Genomic DNA, 19,510 nt, shown 5'->3' with positions numbered 1-19,510 from the left:
TGTTATATCAACACATTAGTAATAATATGTCAATAAGAGTGCAGGATTTATTCGATCTTTTTTTGCTTTGACTTTCACCTTGCATAAATTAGCTTGATAGTGGCCTGGTATATGGGTGCATAACAGAATCCTGGCCACTGCATATTCATATATTTTCATAGCATCTTACATAGTCACTCTACCATAGCCTAAAATTATGTTATGAGATTGAACATCATTCTTATCTTAACATTCTTATCTTAACATCAATATTTTTCCTTTGCGTATCTCCTCCAAAACACTTCTGCATGAAATTTCTGTCAAATCTTCACTTTTATCATTTAGCTTTCTAATTATAGGTGTTCTGTTAACAGCCATAGCTGGCCCACCTACAAGTCGCTTAAATATAAATCATGAATGGCCTAAAAGCACATCACAACTCGCCTACAAGTACATCAAAATGAAAATAACAAAAAAAATTCTTCAAAATCGCAACAATACACCAAGGTAGAAATATAGCAAAACATCCAACAATATTCTTCTATGTTGTCCATTTTGTGGATCTCAATGGACAGAAGCTCCACAACTTGTCCCCACAACCAAAAGAGACCCATGAAAAAAGGCATCCAGCTGACCTTCAACTCTATGATGATGATGAAGCAACCACCAATAACTTATGTGTCCTAGATTACATAAACGTGCTACGGCTACCTAGTAGAGCTTTGCTTAATTTATATCTGGTATATGAAGATAGTGGATATATCAGTGACAATTAATGTAATCTTGGAGAAGTTAATTCCAAAAATCGCAAATAGCTAGTGTATATATTTGATAAAAGTTCATATCTTTTTTGCACCTAGTTATATATATTCTCACCAAGTCATGAAGACGAACAGTTAACTCATAGGAAAATTACCTTATCAATAATCTCAAGCTACTTATCAGAATATCAATAATCTATATTTACATTATCAATAATCTCAAGATACTCATTAGTTATCCATAACTCATTATCAAATGATATAACTAATCTTGGTTTAAAAATACATCACTAATGGCTTAATTGTACATCACCACTAGCTTAGAAGTACATCACCCATAACCACTAGCTTAAACATGGAGTCAAGCCAACACACATAAACACCATATTATACGCCATAAATATGGAAGTCTAGAGAACTTCAACTCTTACATTACAAAGTTCTAAATCCAAAATGAAATAAAACGAAACAACTAAAACAAATAGGGAAATGAGAATGACATTTTTCCATAGCTTAATTTCAAAGTAACAACATCAAATTATCAAATTGAAACCCTAAAATCCGAGATGTAACTGAAAAATAGAGCAAAAAAAATCCGAAAAAATACCATAATGAAATAAAACAAAACAACTAAAACAAATAGGCAAAATGAGAATGACATTTTCCAGAGCTTAATTTCAAAGTAACACCGTCAAATTATGACATTGAAACCCTAAAATTCGAGACGTAACTGAAAAATAGAGCCAAAAAATCCGAAAAAATACCAGTTTGAATCTTGTTCGAGCTTCAATGGAGAACTTTGGATCTTTTTCGATCGCCAATTGAGGACGAAATCAGGTCGAGCTACTGTATGTCGGAATTTTTTTTACGAAATTGGAATTTGTTTAAGCTTCGAGGACGAAATTGTGGGTTTTTTCTATAGTAGGTGGAACTACTGTATGTCGGCATTTTTTTCTGCTACAGTAGGTGGAGGAATGTTTTTTTGCTACAGTAGGAATTCTTTTTGTTGGAATTTGTTTGAGCCGTTTATGTTTTTTTGCTACAGTAGGAATTCTTTTTTGTTGGAATTTGTTTGAGCCGTTTGATTAGAATGATCCAAGGATAGAGGTTTATTCTCATATAATTAAGTATTCTCACATAACCATAGTATTCTCACATGAGCCCAAATCTATATATATATATATATATATAATACAATAGCTGGGGATTTGCTTGGAGAACAAAATCTTAGAATATCCCGGATATATTAACGGGAGTATAATGGACATCCATATTATATTTCATAACATTTAATAATTTTTGCTTCGTTAATTGAATTTGTTACAACTTAGGCAACCAAGTATTGAAAAACTGCTTTAACAACTTCGTGCAATTAAAACCACTAACTCCATAGTTCTTTTAACTTGGGAACCAAGAACCACTAACAACACTAACTGATTAAATGTGACACTTAGAACCTGGGGGTGGATGACTTGGAAAATCAGTGTACATAATATATTAATGAACAAGTACCTCTCTAAATTTATTTTAATTAAAAACTGATTAATAAAATAAAATAGAGAATTGTAAGTTTAATAAAATACTTTTCCTAAAAAGACTTTTAAAAGATATTTGAAGACAATCATTTTATTTATTTATTTTAAAACAAAATTTAATTGAAAATCTACTAACTAATTTTCAAAAATTAAGGAAACAAATCTTTGAACTTTTAGAAAATATCTATTGACTAAATAACTCCTCTAAAGTACACATAAGAACTTATATTTCCTTACTGATTCCTTAGACACGTTTTTAGTTAACTGAACTTCTATACATCGCCCAACAATTACTTAAAATCGCCCAAAAAAAACAATGAAATTACATTTATAACCTTCCTCATTTTTTCTTATATCAACACCATCCACCTCACCTCCTGCCTGCCTGCCTGCCTGGCGCCACCACCACCACCACCATCTCCCTGAGCCTTCCATCACCACCCACGCACCTCACTCCACCACCCTCGGCCATATGATTTGCTAACCCGCCGTAATGATTTTGAGAAGATGTTCATTGTGGAAACTCCTAAAATATTCGTACTATGAAGACGATACAGTAAAGCGACCATCACCACCTTCGCATTACGTTGCACACAACCCACCACCTTCGCATTACGTTGCACACAACCAGTCGAATTTTTTTTATATACAGAACGTCCCGCCATGACGTTCAGCCCATGGGGCGATCGTCCGGCCAGGACGTTCTACCCATGGGCTGAACGTCCTGACCGGACGTTCGACCCATGGGCTGAACATACTGGCGGGACATTTTGTATAAAAAAAAATTCGACGCACAGGTTTGACAGATTCAACGTCCTGGCCGGACGATCGCCCCATGGGCTGAACGTCCTGGCGGGACGTTCTCTATAAAAAAAATATCGACGCACAGGTTTGACAGATTCACCAAGGTCCTTAAACAGGATGGATACTCCCAGACAAAGGCCGATCATACTCTATTCTTAGGAGATTATTTACCCATAATACTGATATCCTATATCAGTGAAGATATGTATCAATTAGTACCTGAGTTTTAGGCACCTATCAAGGCCATATGTATAGAGTATGTTGTATATATATATTTGTACTCTGTCTCACATAAAATGATAAGAAGCAAGTTTGCGGTGGAGGTAGACGGTGGTAGTGGGAAGGTAGGTGGTGGTAGGGTGGTGGGTGGTGGGGAAAAGAGAAGGTGAACTGACAGTGGTGGTGGGGGTGGTGGGTAGTGTAGAAAAAAGGAAAGGGCAAATTGGTCTATAAAAATAATTTTTGGGTGATTTAAAGTACTTTATGCGCGATGTTTAACAATCCTCTTAGTTAATACTCCCTCCGTCCCTAAACAGAGTGCTTATATTTTTTGGACACAAGTATTAAAAAGAAATCATGTGTAGGACCTTAGTTGTATTAAATGATAATTAAATATGGAAGTTGGTACACTCTTTATGGATTGTTTATTAAGGAGAGAGAATGTAGATCATATGGGGAAATGGGTGATATTATAAAAATTGAAAGCAAAATAATATTTTAATTGGTAGACCCATACCAAATAAGGAAATGAGAAATCTATTTGGAACATACATAAATGAAAAAATGGGCACTCTAGATAGGAACGGAGGGAATAAGTCTTAGTATGCTCCTTAGACCAAGTACTGAGGGTAATTACCAACTAGGGAACAACTCCCAGTTCCTTTAAGAATTCACAACTCTGTGTCTTTACCTTCTTTCAACCGATACATGAAGATTTGTCATGCAACCTGATGTATACTAATCTTCATTCTTCGCTTGATTTATCATTGATGGGACATTTTCACTTCAGTCACGATTAAATAATTTCACATTAATCTTGGCTTGAGCATTCTATTTAGTCTTCAATAATAAAGCTTGCAATGCATCAACTTTAACATACATTGAATAATAACTAATTTCTTTTGTTAATTTAGTCATTTTCAAAACTAAGGGTCAACAAAACTTATTGTAAAACCTCTTGAAACTAGGAGATATATTGTAACTAGGACTGGCAATTAGGTCGGATCGGGATAAATTCAGGTTAACCCGTTTACATAAGCATACCAAACCCGAATCGTTTATCAAAACAGATCAAAAAATTTCAAACCCGAACATGACCCATTTATAAACGAGTTACCTTGAACCCAACCTGTTTATAAACGGGTTAACCTGAACCCGATCCGTCAAACCTGATTTTTCAAAATTTCTTCCAAGGTTCAAGAATAGGTGGACAAGTTTTCTATGGTGAGAATTATGTAACAATAAAAAAAAAATTAATCAGGGGAATTCAGTTCCAATAACTTCTATCAATAATATATTGTGTCGTTTTGTATAGTCTCCATGTCTCTTCTTTTATTTCTTTAGTGCTTGAACCTGCAGCAATGAGCTGCATTTTTAATCATATGAATTAGGCTAATCTATGAGTTTCATCTTCTCACTTTGTCTTTCTCACACTCTCTCTCTTCGTAAGTCTGGCCTTACAATTAATTTAAACGAATTTGGCGGGTTATTTTTGGGTTGAAATTTTCAACCTGAACCTAACCCATTTCGTTTTCAGGTCGACCCATTTAGTTAAACGGATTCAAAAACTTCAACTCGAACTCAGTTATTTCGAATTAGGTTTGAGTCGGGTTATCGGATTTGGTCAACTTTTGCCGCTCCTAATTGTAACTAGTGAGTTACTTCTCACTCCCAATCTATAATTTCGATGCGAAAACTAGCAATGAACCAAGTAACAAGAGTACAAGACCGTAATGGGCATTCAGTGGGCCGGACCGGCAACTTCTTTGTGGCAAACGACGGCTATGGGCTGCAGGATATGTGCGGTAAGCACTAAACAATGTCGTTATCCACTAGCCTAGATAAGTTCAAATAAAAAAAAAATCCACTATATGTCTTATGTGGGCAGCATGGGCTTGTCCTGGTATGATTTGGGCTAATTAATTTGCATATGACAGATTATTGCGCTCAGCATATCAAGTACTCTAACTCACTGAGCATGCATGCCATTGTGCAGTTACGCAACCCATATCTAAGCCCAAATATTCTTTATTTTGAGGAAACATATCAAGTGTCCATTAGAAAGGTAGCTTACTCCATCTTAATTACCTGCAACGTTTTTGACTTTGCGACCCCAAACATTGTAAAGTTATAAAAACTAAGGTAGTATTTTTTTTGTTGAAGACAAGCTTCTAGAACGAAACCAACCTAATTTGCATTCATTGCAGATCATTTTAGCTTCACATTTGTTAGATTGACTCGGTTACTCCCTTTACAATTTGGTTTGGTAGAAAGAATTCGGAAGGAAAAGAAAGAAATTGGAAGGAAATTTGTTATTTTCCAATGTTTGGTTCATTAAAAAAAAAATTAAGTGAAAGGAAATGGGAGGAATTGGAAGGAAAGACTCTTTAATAAAATTTCACTTTTCTTTCCTCCAAAAGTGGGGGAATTTGGGAGGAAAGAGAAAATTTATACCAAACATGGAAAGTTAAGGTTTTTTTCCTTTCTCTTCTATTGATGTCTTTTCTCTTCCCTTTGTTTCTCTTCTTTACTAAAAGTGAACCAAACACTGAAACACACTGTTAGCGAAAACTATTTCTTTTGTTCAGATTAGATTAAATCAGGCCAGGAAATAAAATTCTTGTTAAATCTGTTTTAAAACATAAGTTTAGAGTAAACTAAATTAGAAAAAATAAGTTTCATCAATTTAGAGAAGAAATTCAAATTAACTAATGAGAAAAATGAAGTAAAGATTATATGTGATCTGAAAAAGTAGATTACTTTAATAAAAAAAGTAAAAATAATATGAACTACATATGGTGTACATTAGACCAATTATATTTTGGCCTATTGATTAAAATTGAGGTGTTACGTCCCCTCAAAAAAAAAAAAAAAATTTGAGGTGTTTCGATAGGTCACAAATTCGAATATCCCTTTCATTATTTGTACTTTGTACTGTCTTCTTGATTCAAATGGATAAAAAAAACATATGATCTACATCATCACTTCTTTCCTCTATATATCAATATTATATTTTAATGTGTCTAATAGTATTGACAATCTTAAAAATTACTCAAATATTTTCCGTCTAAATTAACATAGATGCAAAAAACAAAGTGGCCATTAGTTATACTCGTTTTCGGTGTCCCATATGCGGTTGTTTTATACATAATCAGCAATTGAGCAACTTGCATTAGGTCATAGTAGTACACGAGCTAAACAATTGCATTTAAGACGTAGAAATTGTTCTAGAGATTTGTAATCTGCATAGACCTGGCAATCGGACCAATTGGATCGGATTCGGACCGGACCAATTCAGATCGGACCATTTTCGGATCAAGTTACATTCGGACTGGGATCGGACCGGATCGGACTGTTTCGGATTGGGTCATCGTTCGGACTATTATTTCGGATCGGAATCGGACCGGACCAATTCAGATCGGACCGTTTTCGGAACAAGTTACATTCGGACCAGGATCGGACCGGATCGGATCATTTCGGATTGGGTCATCGTTCGAACTATTATTTCGGATCGGAATCGGACTATGGTGGAATGAATGGAATACTTATGCCAATGATATTTTTTTTATATAAAAAAACGGGTAAGTTTCGGGTATTTCGGATCAAAGCCTAATCGAAACCAATAATTTCGGATTGGTTTACCTTCGGGTCAGATCAGTTTTAGATCGGCTCGGATCGGTTTCGGATCGGGTAAGATTATATCGGATCATTCGGATTTCGGATGAGTTTCGGATCGAGATTATTTCGGATCGGGATTCGGACCGGATCAGGACCGCTTCGGATTCGGATCAAGGTTCGGACCGTCTCGTTTGGACCCAGATCGGACCACAGATCGGATATTTCGGACCGGATATTTCAACTCGATCTGCACCCACCGTCGACGTCAAAAGCTTCAGTGAGTGGGTCGAATCACCGAAAATAATATTATAGGTTACACGATGAAGATAATCCGAACAATATTAAGAATCTTAACAAGACTAGAAGTTTAATGCTATAAACTATATCCTAATACAAAATATAATCTTAATATATATGTTATTCTATGAAACATGATCCATTTATTTAGTTATTATTGATCCCCTAGTCATCAAGCAAATTTAGCACTTCTATAATTTTTTAAAGAAGAGGGCATCTTAAGAATAGGTATAATTATATAAGGAAAAATCTTTTATAGAATGAGTATGGTAAAATTTGATTATTGACCTTCTGTTTAGAAGTTCCAGAGTTAGCCAATTAATCTACTTTCTTATATCTATAAGTACTTTTATAACTCATACCTTGGTATCCATTTGGTTTAATAGAAAATATTTTCTATAGGTAATGATTTTCCATGTAATATAGTTACTTGTAAAAAACACAGATAAATATTAGTTTTTTTTAATTGATTTGATGAAAAATTATTAAGCTAAAAAGGGAAAAATGTAGATGTTGCGAATCAGAGAATGAAGAAAAATGGTTTTTATTCAAATTTTGGAAAAAAGTATTTAAAAAGGATCTTAAAATTCTTTTCCACATCATGTTTATGTTTTCAATCTTTTGTCGTATCAAATAATAGAAAATGGAAAAAATTGCTTTCTTATAAGTAAATGTTTAATGCAATAATAGAGTGGAGTACAATATAATATCGATATCATATGAAACTTCCAGATCGCTTTGTATTCTTAGTATTTCAATATCATTACTCTCTCCAATTGGTTTTTTTTTTTTGACAAAGGATAGATAGGATGAATAAACTAAACACATGCTTAAAACTTAGTTAAACACTACCTCCCTTCCTTGTCATGGTGGCAACAACGTGGGCCTTTACTATTTTACTTCTAGGCATCACATAGATGATTTTAAACAGCTTGAAAACTTTCACAGAGAAGAAGTATATCTACTACTAGCTAGTCCTTAGCTCTTTGGGCACTCTCTCACATTGTTGATGCAGTTGATTAACACTCTCGAGTCCGACCAGATTAGCAGCTTCTTCAGATGTACCTTGGTTAATGCAATTATACCTTGGAGAAGCGCATAAGCCTCAATCTGTAGATGGATGGAGGCATGCACTCTTTTGCTTCCCTTGGTTATTTCCCCTAGCCTTCCTTGGTGAACATGATCCAACCTATTGTCGCCTGTATTGTCTTCCCTTCCCCAATCTACTCTATTTCCCATGCACCATCAACATGTACGTTACTATCCTCTGAATTATCTATCCAGTTTTTCATCCACACCACTTGATCCTCCTTTGAACTAGCCTTCGTTGGTATTGTCCCGCTAACCAAATGTGTGTAAACTCCCTTTTTCGTCTTTACGAATTGTTCCTGCCAACCATCTTTGGATCGAAATTTATACCATCTCCAGGACAATTATTGCACCATTCTTCTTCCCATTATTGAAGACTAATTTGTTTCGGAACAGCCCAATATTCCATAAAATGGGGCTAAGAATTCAACAACGCTCTTGGTGTCCTCACTTGTAGAGTTCATTAGGAACCACAGCCAACCTCTGGACCAAGTAGCTATATTGCATTGATTTGGCACTGAAGCATTGATTCCAAGATTTGAGGAATTTCATATTCTCATTGAGATTTCACAGTTTTTGAAAAGATGAGTATCATATTCTTCAAGAATGCCACATAATGGGCAAAGAACCTCGCTTAAGATTATGCGTCTCTTAAGGTTTACTCTGGTGGCTAGGGCACCATTAAATAGCTTTCAATAGAATAACTTCCATTTTGGCCATGAGATAGAGTTGGGCTAATATGACGCAGGATTTATTGAGCTGAAAATAACCATTTTTCTGATGCGGTCCACTAAACCGCATCAGGTTTTCAAAAAACCGCATCGGTTTAGTTAGTCTGTTGCGGTCCACAAGAGGACCGCATCAGATTTACAAAAACCGCATCTGTAACTAAGTGACATATACGGTTTTTTCCACTAGCATATTCTTGCTTTCATATACTCCTTCTAGGGATGGGCAAGGGTAGGGTCTGGGTCGGGTCCAGCTGCACCCTAGAACCGGACCCTAAATATTTTTGCAGACCCAGACCCGGACCCTAAGGGTCTGAAAAAATTGGACCCTAACTCGGACCCTTAGGGTCTGGAGGGTCTAGAGGGTCTGGAGGGTCCAGCCCTAATTTTTTTTTTTTTTTTGCTAAATTTTCAGCATTATTAATATCAATAATCATCTGAAATTCGCATGAAACAAACACAAAAAATCGCATGAAACAAACATAAGAATTCGCATGAAACAAACACAAAAAATCGCATGAAATAAACAAACATAAGAATTCGCATGAAACAAACACAAACATAAACATATAAATTGAAAAAAAAGAAACAAACACAAACACAAACTTATAAACTGAAAAAAAAAACGAAACAAAAACACAAACATACAAAATTAAAAAAACGAAACAAACACAACTTACATAAGAGTTCAGAATGGATGTTTTGGTGTTTTAGTTTAGGTTTTAGTCTTTTAGAAAATCAGTTTGTTTTTGTTAAAAAAAAGTTAAAATGTATATATTAAATAAGATTAGGGTCTAAGGGTCGGGTCTGGGTAGGGTCTGAGTCCAAAATTTTAAGACCCGGACCCTAAAAAAATTACTTGGACCCAGACCCGGACCCGGACCCTTAGGGTCTGAAAAAGTTGGACCCAGACCCTTGAATTAGGGTCGGGTCCAACAGGGTCCGGGTAGGGTCCTGGACCCATGCCCATCCCTAACTCCTTCTATTCTAATAATCTACTTGTTATTTGTTTCAAATACGATTAGTTGCTTTATAAAAATCTATCCATTCTCCAAAGATAATATTATCTCATAAAAATGGATCCAAAAAGTGGAAGGAAAAAAACCCTTCAAAATTCAAAAAGGCCATACAATCTCAAACTAATCCAAACTATTCTCAATTGTATCTCAATTTTGAAATGCAACCCAAATTTTTTTTTCAGAGTATCAAAATTATGTCATGCATATCTTAGGTTCCCCTAATCAAAACAGCCAATCACATTATCCCAACACAATTTAAATTTCTCAAATCCAAATTCGTCCACCCAATTTCATACAAATTCAACCAAGCAATTTCAATATTCTCAATCTGACTCAGTATTTCCTATGTCCCAACATTTTCAGTTGTCGGTAGGTGGAGAGCCACTTCCAGATTTCGATACTTCATTGCGATCTCGTGCTGCATCACTAGAAGGTGATGATGATGAAGACGAAGACAAGATTGAGGACAATTATGGTGAAGATCGAGACACACAAGCTGAAAAAATGTCTACACAATTTTGGTCGCACGCTAAAGAAGAAGTCCTTGAAAACTCATGGCTGCAGGTTAGTACAAATAAATATGTTGGTACGAACCATAAGGGAAATACATTTTGGGGTAGAGTTACTGATACATTTGTCCAAGTTAGACGCTATAGAAACAGATGTTGCGAAGAAAGGGTTCAAGGAATTAAGGAGTCTGATTTATTAAAGGAGGGAGAAATGGATCCCCTTAGAAGTCGTTGGAAGAGAATTAATGCAAGTGTTTCAAAGTTTGTTGGAGCATATGCTCATGCTGAGGCAAGGAGTACATGCGGTTAATCTGATGATGATGTTATGAAGACTGCATTTGCCATATACAAGAGTGACTCAAAGAGACATGTAGAGTTTCAAGACAAGCATTGTTGGGAAATTCTAAAGGGGTCAGACCAATGGAAACCCATTGGGAGTAGTGTCAAGAAATGCAAGAAGAAGACGGCAACCCAAGAAGGTGGCTCTAAGAGGTTTCGAATTAATGAAGATGGTAACTTCTCCACTTCAACTGACCAAAATACACCAACTAGTAGTGATTGTTCCATCCAGCCTCCTGGAGACGGGTCTGTAAAAAATAAAGATAAGGGTAAAAGAAAAGTTATGAACATGCCTTCAGAGGCATTTCAACAATGGGTGGATTCGGTATCTAAGATGAATTTGTCAAGGACAAGTGAAAATGAAATGGAAATTGCTAGGCTAAAACATGATAGAGATATCGAAAGTGAAAGGGCGCAGCTAGAGAGAGAAGGTATTAGTGAAATAAAGAAAGATTAATTTGGAGTTATTCAAAGTCATTTCATCAAAGGCAAACCTAACTTAAGAAGAAGAGGAATTGAAAAATAATCTTGTTTTATTTCCAGAAAAAGTAGCTTGGTAGTTCTATTTGTACTTAAGTTGTTTTAATTGGACGCTATTTATTTGTTTAAGCTTTATTTGTACTTAAGTTATTTTAATTAGACGCTATTTATTTGTGTAAGCTCTATTTGTACTTAAGGTTTTTTAATTAGACGCTATCTATTTGTGTAAGCTCTTGTATGAGCGCATTATTATTATTAATTGATGTTTATATGTTGAAAAATTGATTTCAAAAATTGTTGGTTTTTTACTTCATTAATAAATTTAAGTTGTACATAACGTGACTATCCATATGCAGTCAAACTTATTGCTCTATTTACAGCTACATGAAGTGACTACTCAACCTTTAAAAAAAGATACTCAATGTTGGTGATTAGATGCAATAATATTCATAACTTGCAAGAAAATAAACAAATGTAGGAATGACTACTCACAGCAATTTTCAGATGCATTATTATGTATCTTTAATGATAAAATCTTACAAAATGACCTTTCAATTTCCGGAGCATTATTGTTTTGAAGGATTTTAAAAAATATCATTATTTGATGGTAATAATGATAGACATCATGTCTATATATAAATTTAGTTTGATGCTAAGCTTTACTACACTCATCCTTTCACACAAGAACGTTCATACATACACACTAACAAATGTCATCTTAATCAAGTTATAACATCCGACTCCTCCAATTCTAATCAAGCAAATTATAGAAGACGTTATGAAAGGCGTAGACAAGCAAACCGTCTAATGGATCATATGATGGATGACTTCACAATGGCCAATCCACCTGAAATATACGATGCTGTTATTCAAGTTCCTAGGGCCCCAAGGACTCTAGTTCCAAGATATCGTGAAAGTGGACACGACCGCTTATGAAGATTTAGCATGCGAAAACGTGTCTTCCTCCGTATAGTGGAAGTCTTAACTACTCGTAATGAATTCTTCAAACAAAGGCCAGATTCCACTGGTAGACTTGGTGCTTCTGGATTATAAAAGTGCACAGCAGCTATACGATTGTTAGCTTACAGCACATCAGTTGATTCAGTGGACGATTATCTACGAATCAGTGCGTCTCTTGCAAGAGATTCATTGCAACATTTTGTTGAAGGGGTGGTCTCCCACTTTAGTGATGAATATCTGAGACGACCAACTGAAACAGATTTAAATATATTATTATTTGCAGCTGAACAACGGGGATTTCCTTGCATGATGGGTTGTATTGATTGCATGCACTGGTGGTGAAAAAATTGCCCGACTCAATTTAAAGGAATGTATTCTGGAAGACCTGGTAAGCCGACATTGATTCTAGAAGCCATATCCTCATATGATTTGTGGATCTGACATGCTTTCTTCGGAACACCAGATAGGTGTAATGATATTAACGTTCTTGATAGATCTCCATTGTTTAACGATGTTTTTGAAGGTCGTGCACCTCCGGTTAACTATGTTGTAAGTGACCACCAATACGATATGGGATACTACCTCACCAACGGTAGATATCCTCGGTGGGCAGCTTTTATACCCACAATAAACCTTCCACAGAACTAAAAGGAAAGTCTTTTTGCCCAACGTCAAGAGGGTGTACAAAAAATATGTGGAACGTGCATTTAGAGTACTACAAGCTCGATTTGCTATAGTTCGTCAACCTGCTTTAGCTTGTGATAGAGAGATGTTAAGGAAAATAATAATCGCTTGCATTATTATTCATAACATGATAGTTGAAGATGAACGTGATTCATATTCCCTTCATTATGATCCCAATGATTATGAGGAACCTCCACGTCCTAGTTCAAGTCAACAAAATGCGCAAAATGTCAATGAACCTTTTAGATATGAAACTAGTGAGAATCGCATTGCAAACTTGCAAACATACATGACTAATAGAGTTCGAGTTCATGACAAGCTCATCCACGACCGCCTTAAGTCAGACCTAGTGGAAAATATTTGGATGAAATTCGAAGAAACCATGCTTTAATCAAGGTGTAGTGTTGTTTTATTTTAATAGCTTCGATGTTATTCTATTTAATAATATGTTTTGTCACTATTGCTCTTGTTTAATGCATTATTAAACATATCTATTTTCTACTATGCCATACGATTCAAGTGTTAATCATTCGACTTAATTAATTAAATAAAAAAATTGTCTAAAAATAATTAATACTCCCTCCGGTCTTTATTAGTTTACCCCTTTCTTTTGCACAGAGTTTTATGAGAAATAATATTGTGGGTTACATAAAGAAAGAAAAATTATTATTTTATATTAAAGTTGAATGCATGTATGATGAAAAAGTTAGTGGTCCCATTCCAAAAATAGAAACAAACGAAAGGGGTAAACTAATAAGGGACATCCCGAAAAGAAATACGGTTAAACTAATAAAGTCCAGAGGCAGTAAAAAGCATTATTTAATTACCATCAAAATAATAATATAGTGGAACTGGAGGAGAGAGAAAATATGGAATATGTTAAAAAGTAGGAGAGAGAAATGTGATGACCACAAATTGGGGGCAACCATTGGTAGTAAGAAATACTTCCTCCGTTTCATATTACTCGCTACACTTCTCCATTCACGGACTCCTAGGCAACTTTTGGAGAAGAGAGAGGTAGATAGTAAAAAGAAAAGGGACCCATGTGGGAGGAGAGAGATAGAGAGAGTTTATTGCCAAAAAAAGAAGAGTAGCAAGTAATGTGAAACTTCCCATAATAGAAACTGTAGCGAGTATTTTGAAACGGAGGAAGTATATGTGATTGAAATGAGTAGGGTATGAATGAGATGGAAGAGTAAGAAAGTAATAAAATAATTGATTACCACAAACTATAGGACATGCTCTTAGATCTCAAGTTCTCTTCTCTCACTCTCTCCTCCATCTACCAGATTCATTGCCGCACACCAGCCCTCCACATCCACCATATTGCAAAGCCAACCAGACCCCGCCGCCTACCATCCCGCAACATCCACATTATTCCACAAGCCCGACAGTCAATACTCTCTCGCGGCCGCCGATTGCCAAGATCTCTCTCCTCGACAATCGTCATGGCGATGCCCAACAACCCAAACGCAACGATGCCCAACAACCCCCGACGGCTCGCCATCTCTCTTCTTGTACAAATTGTTGAAAATTTGTGGGGTTTAATCTAATTTTTTTTTGGATTTTGGGGGTCTTGGATTTTGGGTTATAAGGCTTTAATGGAGTCAGCTTGTTAGTATCAGTTGTGGTCTTGTGGATGTCATTTTTAATGTTACAAAGTACTAAGTTTTTGTTGTGATATTGTTGGTGAATCTGTTCAATTAAATTTGTGATATTATTGCTGAATTTGTTGATTCGAATTTGTTGTTAAATTGTTGAATTTAGTTGCACAATTGTGTAAAAATTGCTTAATGTAGTTTTGAAATTAGATTTATATGAAAAAGTAAGCAAAAAAGTAAATTATTAATGGACTCGTTTTGGACCTAGATATGTAGGATCTACAATATCTGGATTTGGGTCATATTGTTTCAGACCTGTCAGATCTCAACGGATATGGATTTGGCCTCTGAAAATGGATCTAGATGAAGGTCCATAACTAAAGCATGTCTAATGGATGATCTCAAATTAAGGATCATCAATTACTTTATTATTTTCTCACTCTTCCACATCATTCATGAACCATTATCGATTTTACCATGATTTGTTTACCCCAATGGATGATCTATATTGTGGATCATCACATTCTCTCTCCAACGTTTTACCATACCCCATTATATATTTTCTATCCTTAAGTTTATTTGTATGAGAAAATATATTTTTATAAAGTTGGATAAATGTTAAAAGGAAATAAATATAACTTTCGGTAACAAAATTAACTGAAAAATAAGATTTATGGAAGTACCTCAATATTGGTCTTTATTTGTAGACAAAAAAATATGAACATTGGTATATTTTTTATTTTTTAAAAAAGAAATTAACAACTCAAAAAAGTTGTTGCAAAAATTTACAACAATACAAAATTCGGATTAAATGTGAACCGTGAGATTGACATTATATTAGCCTTTGGATGGATAAAGTGTGACAGCACTGTGGGGCCCAATAGAATTTCTTTTACTCTCATTCTGACATGTGTCATATACTTTGCTTTTTCATTTTTTTCCTCCAACCTTTTTGGCTTTGATCTACCTTCGATCAGATCGTTGTAACGATCTGATCATACTATTTTCTCTCCTCTTTTTTTCTCTTTCCTAATTTTTTTGTTATATTTTTCTTCCTCTCTCATCATGATCTAGGCTATAGATCATCCAATTGCCATGCTCTAAGGACAAAGTCTAGATCCAGCTCGTTGCCATCCCTAGATGGGTCTTTTCGGCTAGTGTGTGCGTGGAGAGATCATTTTCAATACCCATCCCGTCCAATTAACATTCCTACTTAAGAGAGGCTCGATAGCGTAACTATCATTCATTGCATACCATGTTTGTCTTACATCTATTTTTTATTAGATTGATTAGATCATATTAGATCAAAAGATTAAATTATAGTCACGACAGTCTCAAAAGATTAGTTTAAATCAAACTAAAACGGACAGAAAAGTTTTGGTAAAATTAGAGAAAACAAGTTTAGACTAGATCCAATGAGAAAAGTGAAGTATAATTATATCAAATCAAATAAGTAAAAACAAAAATTTTAAAAAAAAAATTGGTAAGAAGAATTCCCTCTAGGCTTTCCTCGCACAGGGTCCCCACCTAGAGGCCCATTACAAACCAGACACTCCCAACCCCCCTCCTCTCCTAAATCCCAAACAGTGTAAAAAATGCTTAATTTAGTTGTGAAATTAGATTTATATGAAAAAGTAAGCAAAAAAATAAATTATTAATGGACTCGTTTTGGACCTAGATATGTAGGATCTTCAATATCTGGATTTGAATTGGGTCCTATTGTTTCAGACCTGTGGATCTGGATTTAGCCTCTGAAAATGGATCTAGATGAAGGTCCATAAGGACTAAGTCTAGATCCAGCTCGTTGTCATCCCTAGATGGGTCTTTTAGGCTAGTGTGTGCGTGGAGAGACCATTTTCAATACCCATCCCGTCCAATTAACATTCCTACTTAAGAGAGGCTCAATAGCGTAACTATCATTCATTGCATATCGTGTTTGTCTTACTTCTATTATTATTAGATTGATTATATCATATTAGACCAAAAGATTAAATTATAGTCACGATAGTCTTAAAAGATTAGTTTAAATCAAACTAAAATGGATAGGAAAGTTTTTGTTAAATTAGAGAAACAAGTTTAGACTAGATCCAATGAGAAACGTGAAGTATAATTATATCAAATCAAATAAGTAAAAACAAAAAATTTCAAAAAAATTGGTAAGAAAAATTCTTCTAAGCTTTCCTCGTATAGGGTCCCCACCTAGAGACTCATTACAAACCAGAGACTCCCCAACCCCCCTCTTTCCCTAAATTCCAAACAAATACTTGAGGTAGGAATTGAACCTTAAATTTTACCAGAAAAGATGAGAAAACTCACCACTTAAGTCAACTCCAATTCCTTAATGAATTGAATCCCAAGTAAAAACAAAATGATTAAACTAAATACTTCGTGAGAAAAACAATGTGGTCATCACTCATATTGGACGTATTCATTATTCCATATATTATCCTATTGTTCACACGTCATGTAATCAACATCCGCCTTAATGGCTAATGCCCATAGAGAACGGACAACTTGCATTAGTTCATACTTCATAGTAGAACACCAGCTAAACAATTGCGTACAAACGCGGAAAATTAAAAAAAAAAAAAAATCTAGATGGTCAATTAAACTCGTTATGCGCCGGCCGCCGACATGAAAAGCTTCTCTTGGTCACGGCGGGTTGAATTACTAAAATTAATATGCTCTATCTATATCAGGCAGGGGTATTGATCTCCTAGTCATCAAGCAGAGCTAATGAATGAATGATTGGCCTTGTTTACCAAAAAAAAAAAAAAAGCAGATCTAGTACTTCAATAACACTACTATTGAGCTAAATTGTACTACCTCCGTTTCTTTTTAATTGTTACACTTACACTTTTCACGCATGCCGATGCACTACTTTGAGCCTTTATATCTCTAATCTTGTATTTGTAAAAAATATAAAAACTACATATTAATAAAATACATACTAATACGAATCTAACAAGATCCCACATGACTATGTTTTTTATTCACGTATAAATCACAAACGAGGGTCAAAGTGCAATTTGTGAATAGTGTAAAATGTCAAAGTGTAACAATTAAAAAGAAACGGAGGTAGTAGTACAGTAGTACTAGAAACTAGGAAATTCCAATTGTACAAATACACAATTGCAATGTCCACACTATACTATTTATAAATAGAAAATTTTCAAAATTCTACTATTTACAATAAACTTTTTTAAAATTAACGTTTTAATATTTTTTTCTTCGATCATATAAAACTACCTTATATAGCAAAATCCTTTTAAAATACTACTATTTGACCGTTTTAGTTATTAATTTTGACCGTTAAAACGAGGTATGACCATAACGCAGCACTTAGGAGCGGATCTAGAATTTTGAATTTGGAGGGTCCTAACAAAACCATCTAGGAACATACTAAAGAAATTGGACAATCGTGACACATATTGAAAATGAGAAATTGAGTTTTTGGATGACAAAGCTAAAACTTCACACTCGATACATCAATTATTATAAAATACTTTTCTTGTAATTTATTTAATACTTCGTCTATCTTTTTAACAAATCTAGCCATTTGACTTTATACTCTTAAATAACAAATTTGACTAGTCATTTCTTAATACTTAATTTTACTAAAATGTATAATAGTTTATACTTAAAAATATACATAGAGATCAACAAGTTCAACATATTACATAATTAATTTTTTTTTACTTGGTCAAACTTAGGCTATGTTTAGTTCACCTGAAATTTTCTAATCTGAACTTATCCGATCTGATCTGAACTTATTTTTTCTGATATGATCTGAACTGATCTGATCTGATCTGATTACAAGATCTTATCTTCTAGATTTTTCTCAATATAAAAGAAAAAATATAATCATGTGGGATCTTGCTTGATTCGTCTCAATGAGTACTTTATTAATATTCAATTATTATAATTTTTACTAATATGTAATGAAAGATATAATGATTTTTAAATATAAACATAATCTGAACTGAACTGATCTGAACTTATTTTTTCTGATCTGATTAGTATCTAAAAAGTGCATAATATAATCAAATTGTTGTATTTGTTTGAAAACTAATCAAACAATTTTTAAAAATGTGTGATAAAAAAATGATGGTTACTGAGGAGTTGGAGATGAAACTAATTAAGACAATAAATGTTAAACAAAAAGAAAACAAAAAGAAATTAGAAAATGAAACTAATTAAGACAATAAATGTTAAACAAAAAGAAAATAAAAAGAAATTAGAAAAGGAAGTAGATCTTCAGCTTTCAAGTGAAACAAAAAAAGCATTCAGTTGAAATCAAAAAAGGAAAAGAAAAAGAAATAAAACGAAAACTTGGAGCTGCAGAGCTTATGGATTTAAGGTAATTGTAATAGTACTAACCACTGGAGCAACCTTCAATACATTAAAGAGGCGTTTGGTTTGGGGTTTTTAGGAAAGGGTAAGATAATCAACTAGCTCAATTCCCTTACTTGTTGTTTGTTAAGTCATTTTAATCATTCCCTTTACCCGCTCCTTTCTCCCAAACTACTCTACTTTCATTCCCCACCCTCCCCCAAGGTTTCACTTACCCTTTCTTTCTTCTAACCCATGATAACCTTGACCAATCATTGACCACTACCCCAACTACCAAAGCAACCACACAACCACCACATCAACCACCGAACCCACCACCCCAACAACTCAACCACCACTCCAAGCCCACTAACCACCTTGACCGCCACCTAAACCACCATTACCGCCAATGAAACCATCATGTTAACCCCTAAAATTACCATATGCCACCAAAACCATCACCCCATGCACCGAGTCCGAGAACCACCAACACAAGGCCGAACCACCAACCCACGCACCGAAAACCACGTATCCATGGCCGAAATTACCACTCGAG

At 34.7% G+C, this 19,510-nt stretch overlaps 1 protein-coding gene across 1 annotated transcript; it reads left to right on the top strand.

The window, feature by feature from the left end:
• The first annotated feature begins 5,000 nt into the window (after nt 1-5,000).
• Nucleotides 5,001-10,868, top strand: LOC125492389 (uncharacterized). The gene is made up of 3 exons (XM_048634817.1): nt 5,001-5,103; nt 5,236-5,363; nt 10,413-10,868. The coding sequence occupies exons 1-3, from the start codon at nt 5,001-5,003 to the stop codon at nt 10,866-10,868; spliced, it is 687 nt and encodes a 228-aa protein (XP_048490774.1).
• Nucleotides 10,869-19,510: the final 8,642 nt, after the last annotated feature.

The sequence above is a fragment of the Beta vulgaris genome, chromosome 1 (genome assembly GCF_026745355.1).
Source record: "Beta vulgaris subsp. vulgaris cultivar EL10 chromosome 1, EL10.2, whole genome shotgun sequence".
In the NCBI taxonomy this organism is placed as follows: Eukaryota; Viridiplantae; Streptophyta; class Magnoliopsida; order Caryophyllales; family Amaranthaceae; genus Beta; species Beta vulgaris.
Note: the sequence above shows the minus strand (reverse complement) of the source record. Positions and strands in the feature narration are given on the sequence as shown.

What these genes read in the sequence shown, in the direction of transcription:
- LOC125492389 (XM_048634817.1), top strand. Translation starts at nt 5,001, where the DNA reads ATGAACCAAGTAACAAGAGTACAAGACCGTAATGGGCATTCAGTGGGC. An exon ending in TGGGCTGCAGGATATGTGCG is followed by an intron (nt 5,104 to 5,235) that starts GTAAGCACTAAA and finishes TGCATATGACAG; the next exon opens with ATTATTGCGCTCAGCATATC. An exon ending in ATCAAGTGTCCATTAGAAAG is followed by an intron (nt 5,364 to 10,412) that starts GTAGCTTACTCC and finishes CAACATTTTCAG; the next exon opens with TTGTCGGTAGGTGGAGAGCC.